The sequence below is a fragment of the Malus domestica genome, chromosome 05 (genome assembly GCF_042453785.1).
Source record: "Malus domestica chromosome 05, GDT2T_hap1".
NCBI lineage: Eukaryota > Viridiplantae > Streptophyta > Magnoliopsida > Rosales > Rosaceae > Malus > Malus domestica.
The window spans coordinates 19,429,562-19,444,907 of NC_091665.1; the positions used below are offsets into that span (position 1 = coordinate 19,429,562).

At 40.4% G+C, this 15,346-nt stretch overlaps 1 protein-coding gene across 1 annotated transcript; it reads left to right on the forward strand.

Moving 5' to 3' along the window:
- The first annotated feature begins 12,465 nt into the window (after positions 1 to 12,465).
- On the forward strand, positions 12,466 to 15,019 carry LOC103436425 (probable indole-3-acetic acid-amido synthetase GH3.1). Its single transcript, XM_008374853.4, has 3 exons — positions 12,466 to 13,056; positions 13,170 to 13,271; positions 13,384 to 15,019. Exons 1-3 carry the CDS (start codon positions 12,740 to 12,742, stop codon positions 14,768 to 14,770), a joined length of 1,806 nt encoding a protein of 601 aa, XP_008373075.1. The 5' UTR covers positions 12,466 to 12,739; the 3' UTR covers positions 14,771 to 15,019.
- Positions 15,020 to 15,346: the final 327 nt, after the last annotated feature.

Below are 15,346 nucleotides of genomic sequence, written 5' to 3' on the forward strand. Positions count from 1 at the left end.
GCTTTGGAAGCTATTTGAGCCAACTCGTCTGCGTCAGTATTTCGAACTCGTGAAATATGCTTCAACGTAATGCCTGCAAATCATTCGGCTAAATAGCTGACAACCATATGATAGGGTGCTAGAGTACAACTCATGCAACGAAAAGTTCTAAATTTCCTTCAAGTCATGAAAGACATTAAGGCCAACGACGAGGGCCTCATATTCGGCCTGATTGTTTGTACAGTCAAAATCCAACTTGAGAGGAAAATACCATCGGTAATGATTAGGGGACTAGATAACGATTCCAATGCCAGTCGAGGTCGAGGTACTAGAGCCGTCAAAATACATCGTCCAATAATTATCACATGTTTCCACCATGCCAATTTCAACGTTGTTGCCCCTAAAACTGTATGGAGAAGGATGTTGAGCTAAGAAGTCGGCCAGTGCCTGTCCTTTGATGGCTTTTTGGGGCACATATTGCAAACTAAATTGGACAGCGCCATTGTCCATTTTCCAATTCGGCATTTTACTATTGGCCGAGTGAGCATATAGCGAATAACATCTGCCTAGGCGATGACCTGTGTAATAGAATGGAGCATGTAATGCCTGAGTTTAGATGCAACAAAGAATAAAGCCAAACAGAGTTTCTCGACGGCTGAGTAATTATCTCAGTTGAGTTAAGATTCCGGCTAAGATAAAAAATGGCCTGTTCCTACTCAGTGTCATTGTCTTACACAAGAAGACAGCCAATGGATTCCTTAGCAGCTGAGATATGCAACTTAAGAGGTTTATAGTGCCTAAGTGGCATGACGACATGTGGGGATGGTGAGGGAGACCTTGATTTGCGTGAAAGCATCCTGATGTTCTTTGCGCCATTCAAATTTGTCATAATCCTTGAGTTCAAAAAGCGTGGAAAAAGTCTTCATTTTTCTCGCCAAGTTAGAAATGAAATAGTAGAGGAAATTGATTTTGCCAAGTAAGGATTGTAATTGCTTCTTTGTTGTTAGGGTGGGGCATCAATGTGATGCGTAAAATAAGTTAACACACAAAATTAAACCCTCTTTTTATCAAATGTAGTAAAGTATGTAAGTAGGGATCGTTCTAGGCCGGGGATTAGGAGGGATTGCTAAACACTTGAAAACTGACTTAAAAACATAAAAACAAAATTTAAAACACTAAACTAGACTCAAAGAATGCAAAACTATACTTTAAAATACTTAAACAAACATAAAACTCAAAACAGCAACCTAATGACTCAAAACTGCCTAAAAACCACTTTCTGGGCAGTTTTGAGAACCTAACAAGAACTTGGACGAAGTTGGATGAAAACTTGAATCAAAACACTTAGAAACACAAATCAAAACACTTTCTAACTAATCTAAGACTTCAAAATAAAGGGGGATTTGTTTTGGACGAAAATTGAAAACAAAACAGAAACTTTAAAACAAAACAGATTGTAAAACGTTTTTGGATGAAAAGGATGGATAAAAGGCTAGTTAGGAGGTTCTTCTCCACACATGACACACTTGCAAACAAAATGATTTTCAGTTGTTCTTTCAATAAATTATGAAACTCAACACCCCAAGTTAATTAGATACGCTTAAATTAACCTTCAAGTTCTCCTTAAGTTAATGAATTGGATGGAAAAACGCATACAACAATTCAAAGCATTCCTCAAAGGTTCCTTACGTGATGAGCACAATAAAGATACAATCAAGAATCATGAAGCACAATGAGAACTATAAGTGTTGACGAGGCATTCGTTACTATGATGAGCATGAAACTAGTGCCAAGAATTCATTCAACGCGATCGTTTTCAAGCGACCTTCACTACTTGTGATTATAAGATTGTAACTATTAGGTGAAACTCCCTCATAATCTAGCATCATATTCATGCATGAAAACTAAGCGTGCACTCTCAATCAACATACACAAATAAGTTATCAATCAAGTAGATGAACGAATTGAATCCGCAACTTATGAAATAACAACTGAATGTAATCAAATCATATTGCAAGCATGTACATGGTTTCGAATCACCCCCCAACTAAGGGGGTTTAGTTCCTCATTCTTGCAATACAAAGATACATAAAATTAGACATTAAAATCAAAGGAAAGAAAACACCTAAAATGCTCCAACTTGGAAAGCAAGTGCATCAATGGATCTCCCTTCCTCCTTGTTGCGGCATGAAGCTTGTGGACAGATTTTTGGGTGGATTTATGGTGTAGAATGGATGGGGAATGATATGGAGGGGTTTAGGGTGAGTGTGGAAGAGTGTTTGATGGTTGGAGGGTGGTGGAGAACTAGGCAAAGAGGGTGGAAGAAGGTGGAGTGGCTGTTATGTTTTCTAGGCACTAGAATGGTGTTTTTGGGGTGTTTTGCTTCCTAGGGTGTGCATGGACGAATTTCTGTGATAAAATGATGAATATGGGGGATTATTCTTTGGCCAAGGGGTGTAAACATGTATTTATAGGCCCCAAAAACCTTAGAAAATCAGGTTAGGCTAGGGATGAAATGCATGGCAAGTTGGTGTGTGTGGTGTGCAATGGTCCAAGGGTGAAAATGAAGTGATGATGCAAAGTGTGAAGGGTAAAATGGAGTGGTGTTGCAGCTAGGGAGCATGAATGATTGTGTACATTGCATAGAGATGGAAAGGGAGGTGAAATGTGTCAACAAATGGGTCAAAGGTGCAACAACATGTGTGACACATGCCATTGGATTCCAAATGTGAATGATGGAGCATCAATTGGTGCATGTAATGGATGTAAAGGTTGTCTAAAATCTAATGGGTGAAGGGAACAAGAGGTATCAAGCAATTGAGTGAAATAATTAAATGAATTAAAGCATGAAATCAGAAATTATGTAGGGGACAAGAGTGATCAAGCATGGCATGGGAATCCAAAGGGAATTCTATGTGTTTTGCATGGCAAGGAGTGTGCAACTTGGAGTGACAAATTTTTGGGCTGAATTCTTTATCTTTTGGACACTAATTCTTCACATTCTTGGCCTCTTTAGTTCTCAAATTCGTCCATCCACTTTGGCCCATGCATTTGCTATCCATTCCAAGCCCGAAACATGCTCCAAAGGCCTCCAAAATGCATCTTCTTGCATACTTTGTACTTAGAGTCTTTCACTTTGCATGTGGGCTTCTTTCTTTGCATGTGTATGAGTTGTCATTGTTTATCCTTGCAATTACACACACACACTTGCACACACATATGCCCAAAACGTCCATCCTCATGCATGCAATCCATTTGAGCCCAATATTGATCCAACATGCACCAAAATGCACTTTTCTTGCCAAGGTTGTTATTAAGACCTACAAACAAATGAAGATGGCTTTAAACACTAAAATAACTAAAGAAACACAACGTAAACGCACAAGAACAAGCCAATTAAGTCGCATAAATATGCTCCTATCACAATGATCGCTCAAGCTTTATTCTCATCTACCTTGATCCCACGATGATGTACAAGGAAACCAAACAAGTTGCCTGCCAATACACCAAAGGCGCATTTGGCAGGGTTCATTGTAAGGTTATGTTGGCGTATAAAAGGAAAGCTCATTGAAGATCATCTAAATATGTTCGGCGGTGCTTCGATTTAACCACACCATCATCGATGTATACTTAACAACTGTGCCAATCAGGTCATAAAAAATGGTATTCATAGCGCATTGATATGTGGCACCGGCATTCTTAAGTCTGAAAGGCAAGACGACCTATTCGTAGGTCCCAAGTGCCCCAAGGCAAAGAAAAACGGTTTTGTGGATATCGGCCTCAGCAATGAAAGTTTGGTTTTTACCAGCATGGCCGTTCATGAAAGTTAACATCTAATGGTTTGCTGCGGCGTCGATTAACAAGTTTGAAATTAACATTGTATATTTGTCTATAGGGGTTGCCAAGTTCAAATTACGAAAATCAATGCAAATACGTAAAGCACCACTTTTCTTTAAAACTGGGACAATATTTGCCAACCATTCAAAGCATCGAGCTGTTAAAATAAAACTGGCTTTTAAAAGTCAAACGAGTTCATCTTTTATGTCAAGATGAACTTCGGTCGAGAATCGTTAGGGGGGTTGGCGGAAAGGTTTACAACCAACCTTGATGAGTAATTCGTGCTTAACGAGTGTTCGATCCAGGCCAGGCATCTCACGGTAACTCCAAGCGAAACAATTTTTAAATTCTTCGAGCAATTTACAAAGATCGGCTTTCGTAGGTTGGGCCAACAAAGAACTAATAAATAAATGCCGAGGGTCATCAGCCTTTCTAATGTTTATTTCATCTAATGGATTTTTGACTTTGGGATGACTATTTTCGAGCTCGCTGGGGCAACTTGGAGGCTGGACCGTTGTCTCATTCGGTGAGGAACTCTACTAAGTTCACGCAAGAATTCGGTTACTTGGAAATAGTACACCAATGGGCTAGCAAGCATTCCATGATAGATGAAACCGCGGCCCGGCGTCTATCCTATTTGGTATCAGGCATCAAGATCGTCAATTAGGTTAGCCAACTCGAGTCTTGCTGAATCCTGCTGAACAGCCTTGGCGCCACCTCGATGGCTTTCTGAATTAAGATCCGAGTCAGTCGTCCGTCTTCGTTGAAACCTTGCAGGATGATGTAACCGACATGATTATCGTAATAGCAAGCGTGAATCATATTAGCTTTGAACGACTGATTGTTGGCTAGATGAACTACAACTGATTTGCCATCTTAGAAGATGATGACTTGATATAATGATGAGAAGATACAACCAGTTTAGTGGATCCAGTCACGACTAAACAATGTGTTATACTCCGTCTTTGAATCGACTATAAAAAAACCTAGTAATGTGATTTTGACCTGTGATAGCCATCTTTAAAAGAAATACTCCCTTAGTCTGAGATTTGTCACCGACAAAGTTGCTCATGGTTACCCCTAATGGAATGAGTTCGTCTTTGAAGGGATGTAATGCTTTCATGATTGAAACGAGCATAATGTTGATCGTTGCTCCACAGTCAATAAAAATTTTGGAAATCGGGTATCCATCAATAGGGGTTATGACATATAACGACTTCAAGTGATGAAGGTTAACGTATGAAGAACAGGGAAACAATTCAACGATAGTTGCTTTAAGTTTATCCTTTTTACTCATTTGCTTAATTTCTTTGGTGGCCATAAAATCGACTTGCATGGCCTCATCGGCAATTATATCACCATCTAGGAAATTTGGTTGGGATGTGGTTGGTCGAAATTATGCGGCTAAGACATGAAAATTTCTATGTTGTCGATGACCGAAGGGCCCATCAGGTCATAATCTTCGTACTCTGGATTTTCGGGCGAGGTGTCTTGCTCATGGGTATTACTCGCTTGGCCATCTTCGGCTGTAGCGAAAACACATTCGTGCGACATGTCTGTCAGAGCTGTTTCGTTTTGAATTTTGACCACTAGCTTGCTCGGTGTTGGGATTTGGTATTGTGTTTGTAAAGCCTTATGAGTCCACTCCTGATATGCGATGTAGGCGTCTCTTGTGTTTAGATAAGCATCTAAATGCACCACACGCTATTTTTCATCAATCGTAAGGCTGAAGAGAGAAACGGTCGAGCAAACTTCAAAATGGTGCCACATATATTGGTGGTCCTCGTGAGAGAAATGAAGATCGACAATATCAATATAAGTATATGGTTCTACCTCAAAGCCGAGAACTCGGGCCTCGCGTATATGTTGGAACCTAGCCTTCATTCCTAGATTTGATCACTTTTGGATGATTTGTTAGGCATCGGGGCAGGTTAATGCCAAATCCAGAGACTATTGGCATGCTTTTGGCAGGCCATACAAGTCATTAGTCGAATGCTTCTTGTGAAACTCCCGCATGTATTCAAAAGCTTCGCTGAGAAATGGCAAGTGGCGATTCTGTCAAACTTTAATTAATGGCTCTTGTGGAGGTAGGGGAGGAAGTTTGCTTTTGGCTTCCTTTTGGAAGTGCTCGAGACAAGGCTTTATCTCCCTAGGCCGAAGAAAGAGTTTGATTCACTTATCAAACTCTTTAATTGTGGTTTCAAAATCATAATCGATTACTTTCTTTCCTTGAAGAAGTTCGGTCATGATTGCTGGAGGTTGTCGATCATCATCGTTACCCACCGGTTCTTTCGACTACCATTTAGTAGCTAGGGTAGCCTGAGCTGCTTGTCGACGAGCCATACAGTCTATAATCTGGCGGCAGTATTTTTGCGATTTGGACAACACGGTATATGCACCGGTATGAGAGTTGTAGCTATACCAACGATGGTCGCGTGACTCAGGTGGCTTGAATGTTCGCCAATTCATGGGTGAACTTGAGTTGCCAGAGTTGCACACATAATAATCTTCATTGTAAAATGGCGCGTCGAAATAAAGTTGCCATCTGGCCGAAGACGGGTTGTTATTCTGTATTTGAGGGTTGTGCCTATCTAAAACTTTCTGGCATTGGCATGCACTGAGCACATTTTGAAATGTTGTCGTAGCTGCAGGCGCCAGTTGCGATGCTTTAACCTAAAGTGGCTGTTCTTTCGGCTAAGTTATGATGATGTTTGATTTTCACCGACTACATAAAACCATTGGCTCGTCAGTTTCCTCTATGTTGAAGTCCGACATTGAATCGGCATAAGCTGGGTTTGAAAAGTATTTGGGTGGCTCGTCTGAGGATAGATCAACTTTCAATCGTGGTCGAGAATTCTGTTTAGAGACGTATTGCGTCAGGATGAATTCTGCTTTTCCCTTTCTCTTGTCCTTGGGTAGATGAACATCTACCATGCTTACCGTCGCCAAAAGGAAAAGATTGGCGTCAACAACCATTGAAGGTCTCTCAGGAAACTTAAGTTTGCCATTATAGATCCATCTTTGGATCGCGTCATAAAACATTATTTGTCGTATACTTGTTTGGGTTGTGGTATTTGCAATACGTCTTTCCTTTCAATTCTTCGACATTGGGAATATTATGCCCTGGCCGAAGCTTGATGATTTTTGCAAGTAACAACTGGTCAAAGATGGCATCGACCTTGGTGATGTCAAAAGTGTAAACCTTTGACGTTTTGACGGCGGCTTCCACAAGGGTTGAGCAGGTTTTGACATCTTTGGAATTAAAGTGGGCCAACGCCTTGCATATATACAGTTTGTCAATTACTATCTCGGCCGTATCTATACTGGCATATTGGGACTCTTTGCCTTCAGCTAATACAACACTTACCGTTAGGTTTTTGTAGATCGTCCTTCGGGTTGTGAGATTTCGAGATTTTCTCTTCTGAAAGAAAATAATCATATTGCTTGACACGTTGAGCTAGTTTGTACATATCTAAGAAGTTTGCCCCCAAGAATTTCTTTTTGTATTCCATGTCCAAGCTATTCAGGGTAAGCCTAACAAACTCGACTTCAGGGAAGGGTACTCGACACTAGTTTCTGGCCAATTTGAACCTTGTAAGATATTCCATTGGTGACTCGTCAGATGATTGAGCCATCATGGCCAGAGAAGAAACTAACATTTCCATCCCTAGGCAATATAATTGCTCATGAAATTTCTCGACCAATTCCTCCCAACTTTGATTGAAGTTGGGAAGGAGGTTGATGTACCATGCGAACGCTGAGCTGGTTAACGAGAAATTGAACAGTTATAGTTAATGAAAATCATTGTTAATATCTCCACATTGAGCAGTGAATCGAGCCACGTATTCTAACGAGGACAAGGATGATTCTTTAGCGAAAAGGCTAAAGTCTGGAATCTTAAATCCCTTAGGATACTCGAACCTTTCTACAAAGGCTGGATATGGGTGAATGAATTTTGGAAACTTCGGCCCCTTTTTTAAGGTCGAATCAATCATTCTCTGGACTTTGACCATGTCAACAAGCCTTGCTTCTGCCCATTGGTTAGTTCTGACCGATCTGCTGCTTGATTCATTATTTTTCTTTAAGTTAATCATTTTGAGCTGAGCAAATCCTATCTCGGCCAGTATTGCTGGCAGGGGATTATTCTTTAGAAGAAGCGGCTGCCTGGGTCGATCGGCGGTCCAATGTCGTGGACTTTATTAACCAGAACTTCGAGCAATCTGTTGTGCACAACACTATTATCACACATCTCTTCAAGTATGCTTTTTACCTCTCGGCTAAGCATTTGCTCAAACTGCCGGGATTGTTCTTCAAATCGTCGCCAAAGGAAAGATCTAGATGGTGGATTAGAGGCCTCATCACCGTTATCATCACAATCCTCCACTAGTCTTCCAACCAAAACACATTTTGTCATTTTGGTAGGGATTTCTGCATCACGAGTCTGACCACCGAGATTAAATTCTTTTTCTCAGTGTGTTGTACTTATGGCTTCAGGTTTACGGCAACAAGAAGATTATGTGCCTGTGACAAGCCATCTTGTCTTGGGCATTGGACTGTAGGTGGAAGATTAGTCGTTGACTTACCCATGACTGTTTTCTTTTTTACTGATCGTGTTTCAATGGTCATGAAATTCGTAGCTTTAGCACAATATCCCACTGGGCGTGCCAAAATGTTGACCCTAAAAACTACCAAGCCTACGTGGCGCACAAGCCAAGTAACTAATAAACTAACTACGTCTTTCGATTGTGTGCGGGGTGTGCCAACTCGTCAGTCGAGTTCGCCCGGGGAGTAAAATATGTTGATGTGGCGTCGGGCGCGCTACTAACTTCTTGATCTTGCGACTGCGGCATTGGAAGGAACACGTCTCGGCTTTTGGGTTTTAGAGCCTAAGGACAAGGCTGTTAATCTCTTTGAAGTTCACAAATCGTCGGTGTCAGGTTCGGTCTCGGTAATTATATTTGTGAGAGTATAAGTACGTCGAAGTGGCACCAAACTGTACGGACATAAGTACTCGAAAAAGATAAATGTCTTGATTGTAAAAGTGGTTCGGCAGTCGAAGTGCTAAACTCTAAAATGTACTTGCGAATATCCAATCATAAAACAAAACTTAGCTTTCAATGTGCCGAGCCTAGTAACCTAGTAACACTTCACTTCGCCGAGAAGGCTGATTAGATGACTTCTACCAAGGTTGATGAGATGACCTCTACCAAGGCTGATTAGATGACCTCTACCAAGGTTGATGAGTCGACCAATCCTAACCCGTATAGGACATTGAACCAAGCACTTTAACGAACCAGATTCATCCCCTAATTCTAAGCATCTTCAGCTTTAAGACTCCTTGTGGCACTATGGTTCGACTACCTCACCCTTATCTAAACCAATCATCCTAGCAACAGGATTCGACCGACCTTGACTGGACAGCCCAAGACAAGATTATAGATGAATGTTACTGGGCTGAGAACAACTCTAAGCTCGGCCCAAAATATTAATTTGGGCCCAAACAGTTACACTCCAAGCTCATTAGGCAATCATTAGAGGATTTGCTTGACTGTGGAATGATGGAGCACTTCGAAGCATCATGATGACGTGCATCATCCTCCACAACATGATTGCGGAAGATGAGTATGATTATGATGAAGAATATTTGGACGAAGACACGATGAACAATTTAAAAACTAGAATTTATCAAGCCCATGACAACACTGAAGAATCAGCCAAACACGATCCATTAGAATGGGATTGATGTTACCACATCATGGTCATTCATCATTACCACACTATACATTCAACTTATATCCACAAAAAGAGTCATTGTAACTTTTTTTTTAGTTGGGTTCAACATAAGATTCATTGATGGAAGTAAATGTTACAAGTGAGAAACTTAAATAAAAAAGCTGCTATTAAGCATAAGAAGAAAAAAAAAGTCCTATGCAAAGCACATGATGGCCCAATTACCACCATGTATCTCACCAATTTCCTGTTCGGGTCAGCCGATATGCGGTCAGCACTGACAAAACATAAGGGCCAAAACACAAAACTACATATGCAAACAAGTCCCAAATGACTTGATCGAGCACATGTGGGCGATGAAACTTGTTCGAAACGAATGAAGCTCATTCTCATGCTTAAATGTTAAACTTGCAGTATTTTTATTTTATAATTTTTTATGTGTAATTTTAATTTTAATTTGCAAATTTGTTGAACTTTGTAAGATTTTTTGAAGTGTGAACTTTATGAGTTTTTTGAATTTTTTTAATATTTTTTTTAGAATCTTCTTTGTAATTTTTGTGGTTTTTAATTTTTTAGAGTTGGATTAATAATGACCATTGAATTTTCAATTGTTTTGAAACCAGATAGCATACAAAGCGCCGCGTGGCGCAGTAGGGCTCCTGCCTTTCACCCAATTGCCCCTCCTTTTTTCCTCCAATGGATCCATTTTATTTGGACAACTGGGATTATTGGAGATGCTCAAATATGGAGGGATGTGTCATAAACTTTAGTATACGAATTCATTTTTATCTATTCGAGACATATTAGACGATCATACACAAATATATTGCTTCAAAATCTCTTAATCATAACTAAAATTAATATACACTTTAGCCACTCAGTACTACAGTTTGATGATATTTCTCTTCACTTGTAAGTGAAAGATCGCTTAGTCGAACTGCCCCTTCTCTTAGTATAAAATATATTGTTGTACTTAAAAAAAAATTAATATACACTTTATAGCAGCATTATTAATTAAAAATAATTAATTTGGAATTCATATATTTTGAAAAGATATTGAACTGCTATGTCCAAGCCCATGAGATAGGCATGCATTGTGTTTAAAATTGAGCTTGTTATGCCCAAGCATATTTATACGAGGATAACCCTACCATCTCAATTTTGTGAGACACCGGCCAGTCTAATGTTTAATCAATTCAGATCACACACTAATCAGATGTAGGAATATTATTATAATCAAACAATGATGTAAGCTTAACTTAGCCTAATGATATACTAATATGTCTTGTGTGGTCCAAATATTTGTCAAATATGACTAAACAAAAGAAGTGAAAAGAAAAGCTCCTTTACATGTCCCTTTCTTTTGCAGCTTTGCCAGGGATAGTTGTTGACAAGTCAAGATCTTCAAAGCTATATTTTTCCATGAAAACCTAATTTTTTTTTCCTTATCCCAATCCAAACTCTTGTCCTTCAAAATTTGACTGTTGAAAAAACCATGGGGTCGGCAGGGCATGCCGGGCTCCAAATTTTATTCAACGATTTGTATAATATGGATACACACGTGTATAAAATAAACTTACACATATTGTTATTTAATTAAAACAATATGCTGCAATTATTTATATATCTAGATTATGTAAGTCTTTTTCCAAATGTTGTTACTATACAAACGAACTCTTCAAAACCGGCAAGAAATATAGTGGCGTGGCTTTTGGTACACTCCACCAAAATAGAATTTATTATACAATATTGTGTGTTCCATGCAAAGTGATATAAAAGTCCATAAAAATTAGTTATAATTTGGAGTTCTCCCAACAAACTTTGATTAATTTTTTTTTATAGCAGTTTCGTGAGCATTCTGCATATGGTGTCTGCTACGATTGGTTATCCCGACTGACGCCAAATCGAAAAATGCATGCATGAATAATGTATTCGCTTAATTATTGAGTTTCAAGGGGGAAAAAAGGGTATTTTTCAAAGATAATGCTTTGAAATTATGGAGGTGACTTGAGAAAGAGGTATAACATTTCATGCGGAAGACTAAAAAGGAGGTGAAATGTCGGTTGAGACGCATTAGAAAATCTCAGAGATTCTTGTTGCATTATTTTATTTATTATTATTATTATTATTGTTAGGGTTCGGATTAGGGTTAGGTTTTTATATGATTGCGACGGTTGCTAGATGCAGTCTTAATTTAGTTTTAGTAGCTCATGTTCACATTGATCAATTAACAACAAAGTTTTTTTTTTTTTTTTTTTTTGTTTCTTCTGTTAATTATATATGATGGTATAAAATAGTGTTAACTCAAAGAGGCAAACCCAAACATTTATGCAAGGGAATAAAATTAAGAAATCAGGGGCAAAAGAAGTGAAACGAAAATCTATAGACACTTCGATTAGAAGATGTGAAAACGAGGCAGAGACTCAAGGTCAAAAGGGTATAGGAAGACCTAAGAAGACTTGGAAATAGACTCTAAAAAAGACTTGGACTACTTAGATATAACCAAATACATGGTACAAAGCCGAGAATGATAACATTCTAGAATTCATATAACTGACCCATTTATGAATTAGATTGGGTTATGAATTTACTTGCTTGTGATGCTCTTGTAACCAATGCTTCTAAATTTCCAATGAATAATTAAGCTTCGTTCTTCTTGAAACAAAATTAACAAGAGCATCAAAAAAGCAAGAACTGTTCCACATCACAATAATATAATACATACTGGAATTTGTATGCATGTGATGTGAATTTAGTGTTGTTACTGCTCTCTGCAGCCTTGAGGAGGAGAGAGGAGGACTGGAGGTGGCATTTCTACGTGAGTCAGATGCCAGCAGAGTATGAGAGAGGAGGCACCTAACCCCACATGCCTGCCTCGTTTCAGGCCATGTCTACGGGTTGTGGGGCCCCTCTTGTCCCTTTTCTCTTAGACCACCTTTCTTTTTTATTTTCCACGGCTCTCCGTTTTCGCTTTCTCAGCTTCCCCATCCCTCCCTCCCAGCACGGCCTCCACCCCCTATATAAAGCCCTCCAAACTCCTCAATCCCACTGCACCAAACACACTCCTCCTCGATCTCTCTCTTTCCTGTTCCCCTCACTGCCTTCTCCTCTCTGTTTATAACCAACACGCAACAAAAGACCCTTTATTTCAAACTAACTTACAGCCCTCGCCACTCCAAAATCTAATCTTCAAATGGCTGTCGACTCGTCACTCTCTCCCCTCGGCCCACCCGCCTGCGAGAAGGACGCCAAAGCGTTACAGTTCATTGAAGAAACTACCCGGAACGCCAACGCTGTCCAAGAGCGGGTGCTGTCCGAGATACTAGCTCGAAACGCCCAGACCGAGTACCTTAAACGCTTCAAACTCGGCGGCGCCACCGACCGCAAAACCTTCAAGTCCAAACTCCCCGTGATTACCTACGAGGATCTCCAGCCCGAAATCCAACGCATTGCCAATGGTGATCGTTCCCCCATCTTGTCAGCTCATCCCATCTCAGAATTCCTCACCAGGTAATTGATTAACTAAATCACAAACTAATCACCCGTATAATTTATTCACAAAAATATTTGAATTAATTTATTCATTTTGTTGACTTTTTTTTTTTATTTATGGAAAATTACAGTTCTGGGACTTCAGCTGGAGAGAGGAAGCTGATGCCAACAATTCAGGAGGAATTGGATCGCCGCCAATTATTATACAGCCTTCTCATGCCCGTCATGAACCTGTAAGTATTTTAAAAATAGTTATTTAATTAAAATAGACGTTTAAATTTGTTTATTTATTATTTAATTAACTTATCATTTTCTAATAAACTCTTATTTTTTTAAATGGAACAGTTGTGTGCCCGGGCTGGACAAGGGAAAGGGCCTATACTTTCTGTTCGTGAAGTCCGAAACAAAGACGCCGGGCGGCCTTTTGGCCCGACCCGTTCTCACCAGCTACTACAAAAGCGAGCACTTCAAGACGCGGCCGTACGACCCGTACAACGTTTACACGAGTCCCAATGAGGCAATCCTTTGCCCGGACTCCTTCCAGAGCATGTACGCCCAAATGCTCTGCGGCCTCCTCGAGCGCGAAAAAGTCCTCCGCCTCGGCGCCGTTTTTGCGTCCGGTCTCCTCCGTGCAATACGGTTCCTCCAGCTCAACTGGCAACAACTAGCAGAAGACATCCGGACCGGAACTCTGAGCTCGAAAATAACTGACCCGGATTTGAAATCTTGCATAGGCGGGATCTTAAAACCCCACCCGGAGCTAGCGGATTTCATGTCCAAACAGTGCGGAAACGAAAATTGGGATGGGATTTTAACTCGGATATGGCCAAACACGAAATATCTGGATGTGATAGTGACTGGCGCGATGGCGCAGTACATTCCGACGCTGGATTACTACAGCGGCGGATTGCCGATGGCATGTACGATGTACGCATCGTCGGAGTGTTATTTCGGACTCAATCTCAACCCGATGTGCAAGCCTTCTGAAGTTTCCTACACGATAATGCCAAACATGGCCTATTTCGAGTTCCTCCCTTACGAGCCAAACTTGGTGAGTGGCGGCGGCGAGTCGGGAACCAGACTCGTTGACCTCGTCGACGTCGAGGTCGGAAGAGAGTACGAGCTCGTAATCACCACCTACGCCGGGCTTCACAGATACAGAGTCGGGGACATCCTCCGAGTCACCGGGTTCCACAACTCGGCCCCGCAGTTCCACTTCGTGAGGAGGAAGAACGTTTTGCTCAGCATCGACTCGGACAAGACCGACGAAGCAGAGTTGCAACTCGCCGTCGACAACGCCTCCAAGCTCCTCAAGAAATTCAGCGCTAGCGTGGTGGAGTACACGAGTTACGCCGACACGACGACAATCCCGGGGCACTACGTGATCTATTGGGAGCTTCTCGTGAAGGACTCGGCGAACTCAGAGAGTGAGTCGTTCGACGCGGTGATGGACCAGTGCTGCCTAACGATGGAGGAATCACTTAACTCGGTGTATCGGCAGGGTCGAGTGGCGGACAACTCGATCGGGCCGCTAGAGATACGCGTGGTGAAGAACGGCACGTTTGAGGAGTTGATGGACTACGCGATCTCGAGAGGCGCGTCGATTAATCAGTACAAGGTACCGCGGTGTGTGAATTTTACCCCAATCATGGAGTTACTGGACTTCAGGGTAATTTCCAAGCATGTCAGCCCATCTTTACCGCACTGGACTCCTGAAAGGAAGATGCGGTAAAAATAAAAGTCAACAAGGTGGCGACTGTTATATAAATTTCTTTTCTTTTCTTTTCTTTTTTTTTAATTTTTAGTTTTGGGTAATTTATGGGTTATGACTTTTTATTTTTTTTAGTTAAATGGAGAAAAAATTGTAAGTTATATGAGGTTTTGTAATGGGGTTCATTTCAGAATTGAGTTGCGGAAAGAATGTAACATGTTTTCAAGATGTGGGTTTGTTGATGATGATGAATGGTTGCTTTCATAGTCACTGGCTTTTTGATCATCCTCCATTCAATGAATGACATGACATAATTCCAAAGCTTAAGACATAATTATCAGAATTGTTTGATTACCGTTTCGCTTTTATACTTCTGGTTTTGTATTTTGTGTTATAAATTGAAGAAAGAATGCAGAAGATACGATGATATAAGAATGAATGAATGAATGACTGTAAATGAAATATATATTGAATGACATACAACATTAACACACTCTATTTTACTTCACATACAATGTCAAAAGCTATTCAACAATTGAAGTAAAATTACGTATGTGAAAATCATCATCCTCAAATGTGACATTTTCTAGTAAGCCA

Bases quoted from the DNA above. Each gene is read 5' to 3' on its own strand.
- LOC103436425 (XM_008374853.4), top strand. From the start codon at position 12,740: ATGGCTGTCGACTCGTCACTCTCTCCCCTCGGCCCACCCGCCTGCGAG. The intron at 13,057-13,169 runs GTAATTGATTAA...GGAAAATTACAG, and splicing joins ATCTCAGAATTCCTCACCAG to TTCTGGGACTTCAGCTGGAG. The intron at 13,272-13,383 runs GTAAGTATTTTA...TAAATGGAACAG, and splicing joins CTCATGCCCGTCATGAACCT to TTGTGTGCCCGGGCTGGACA.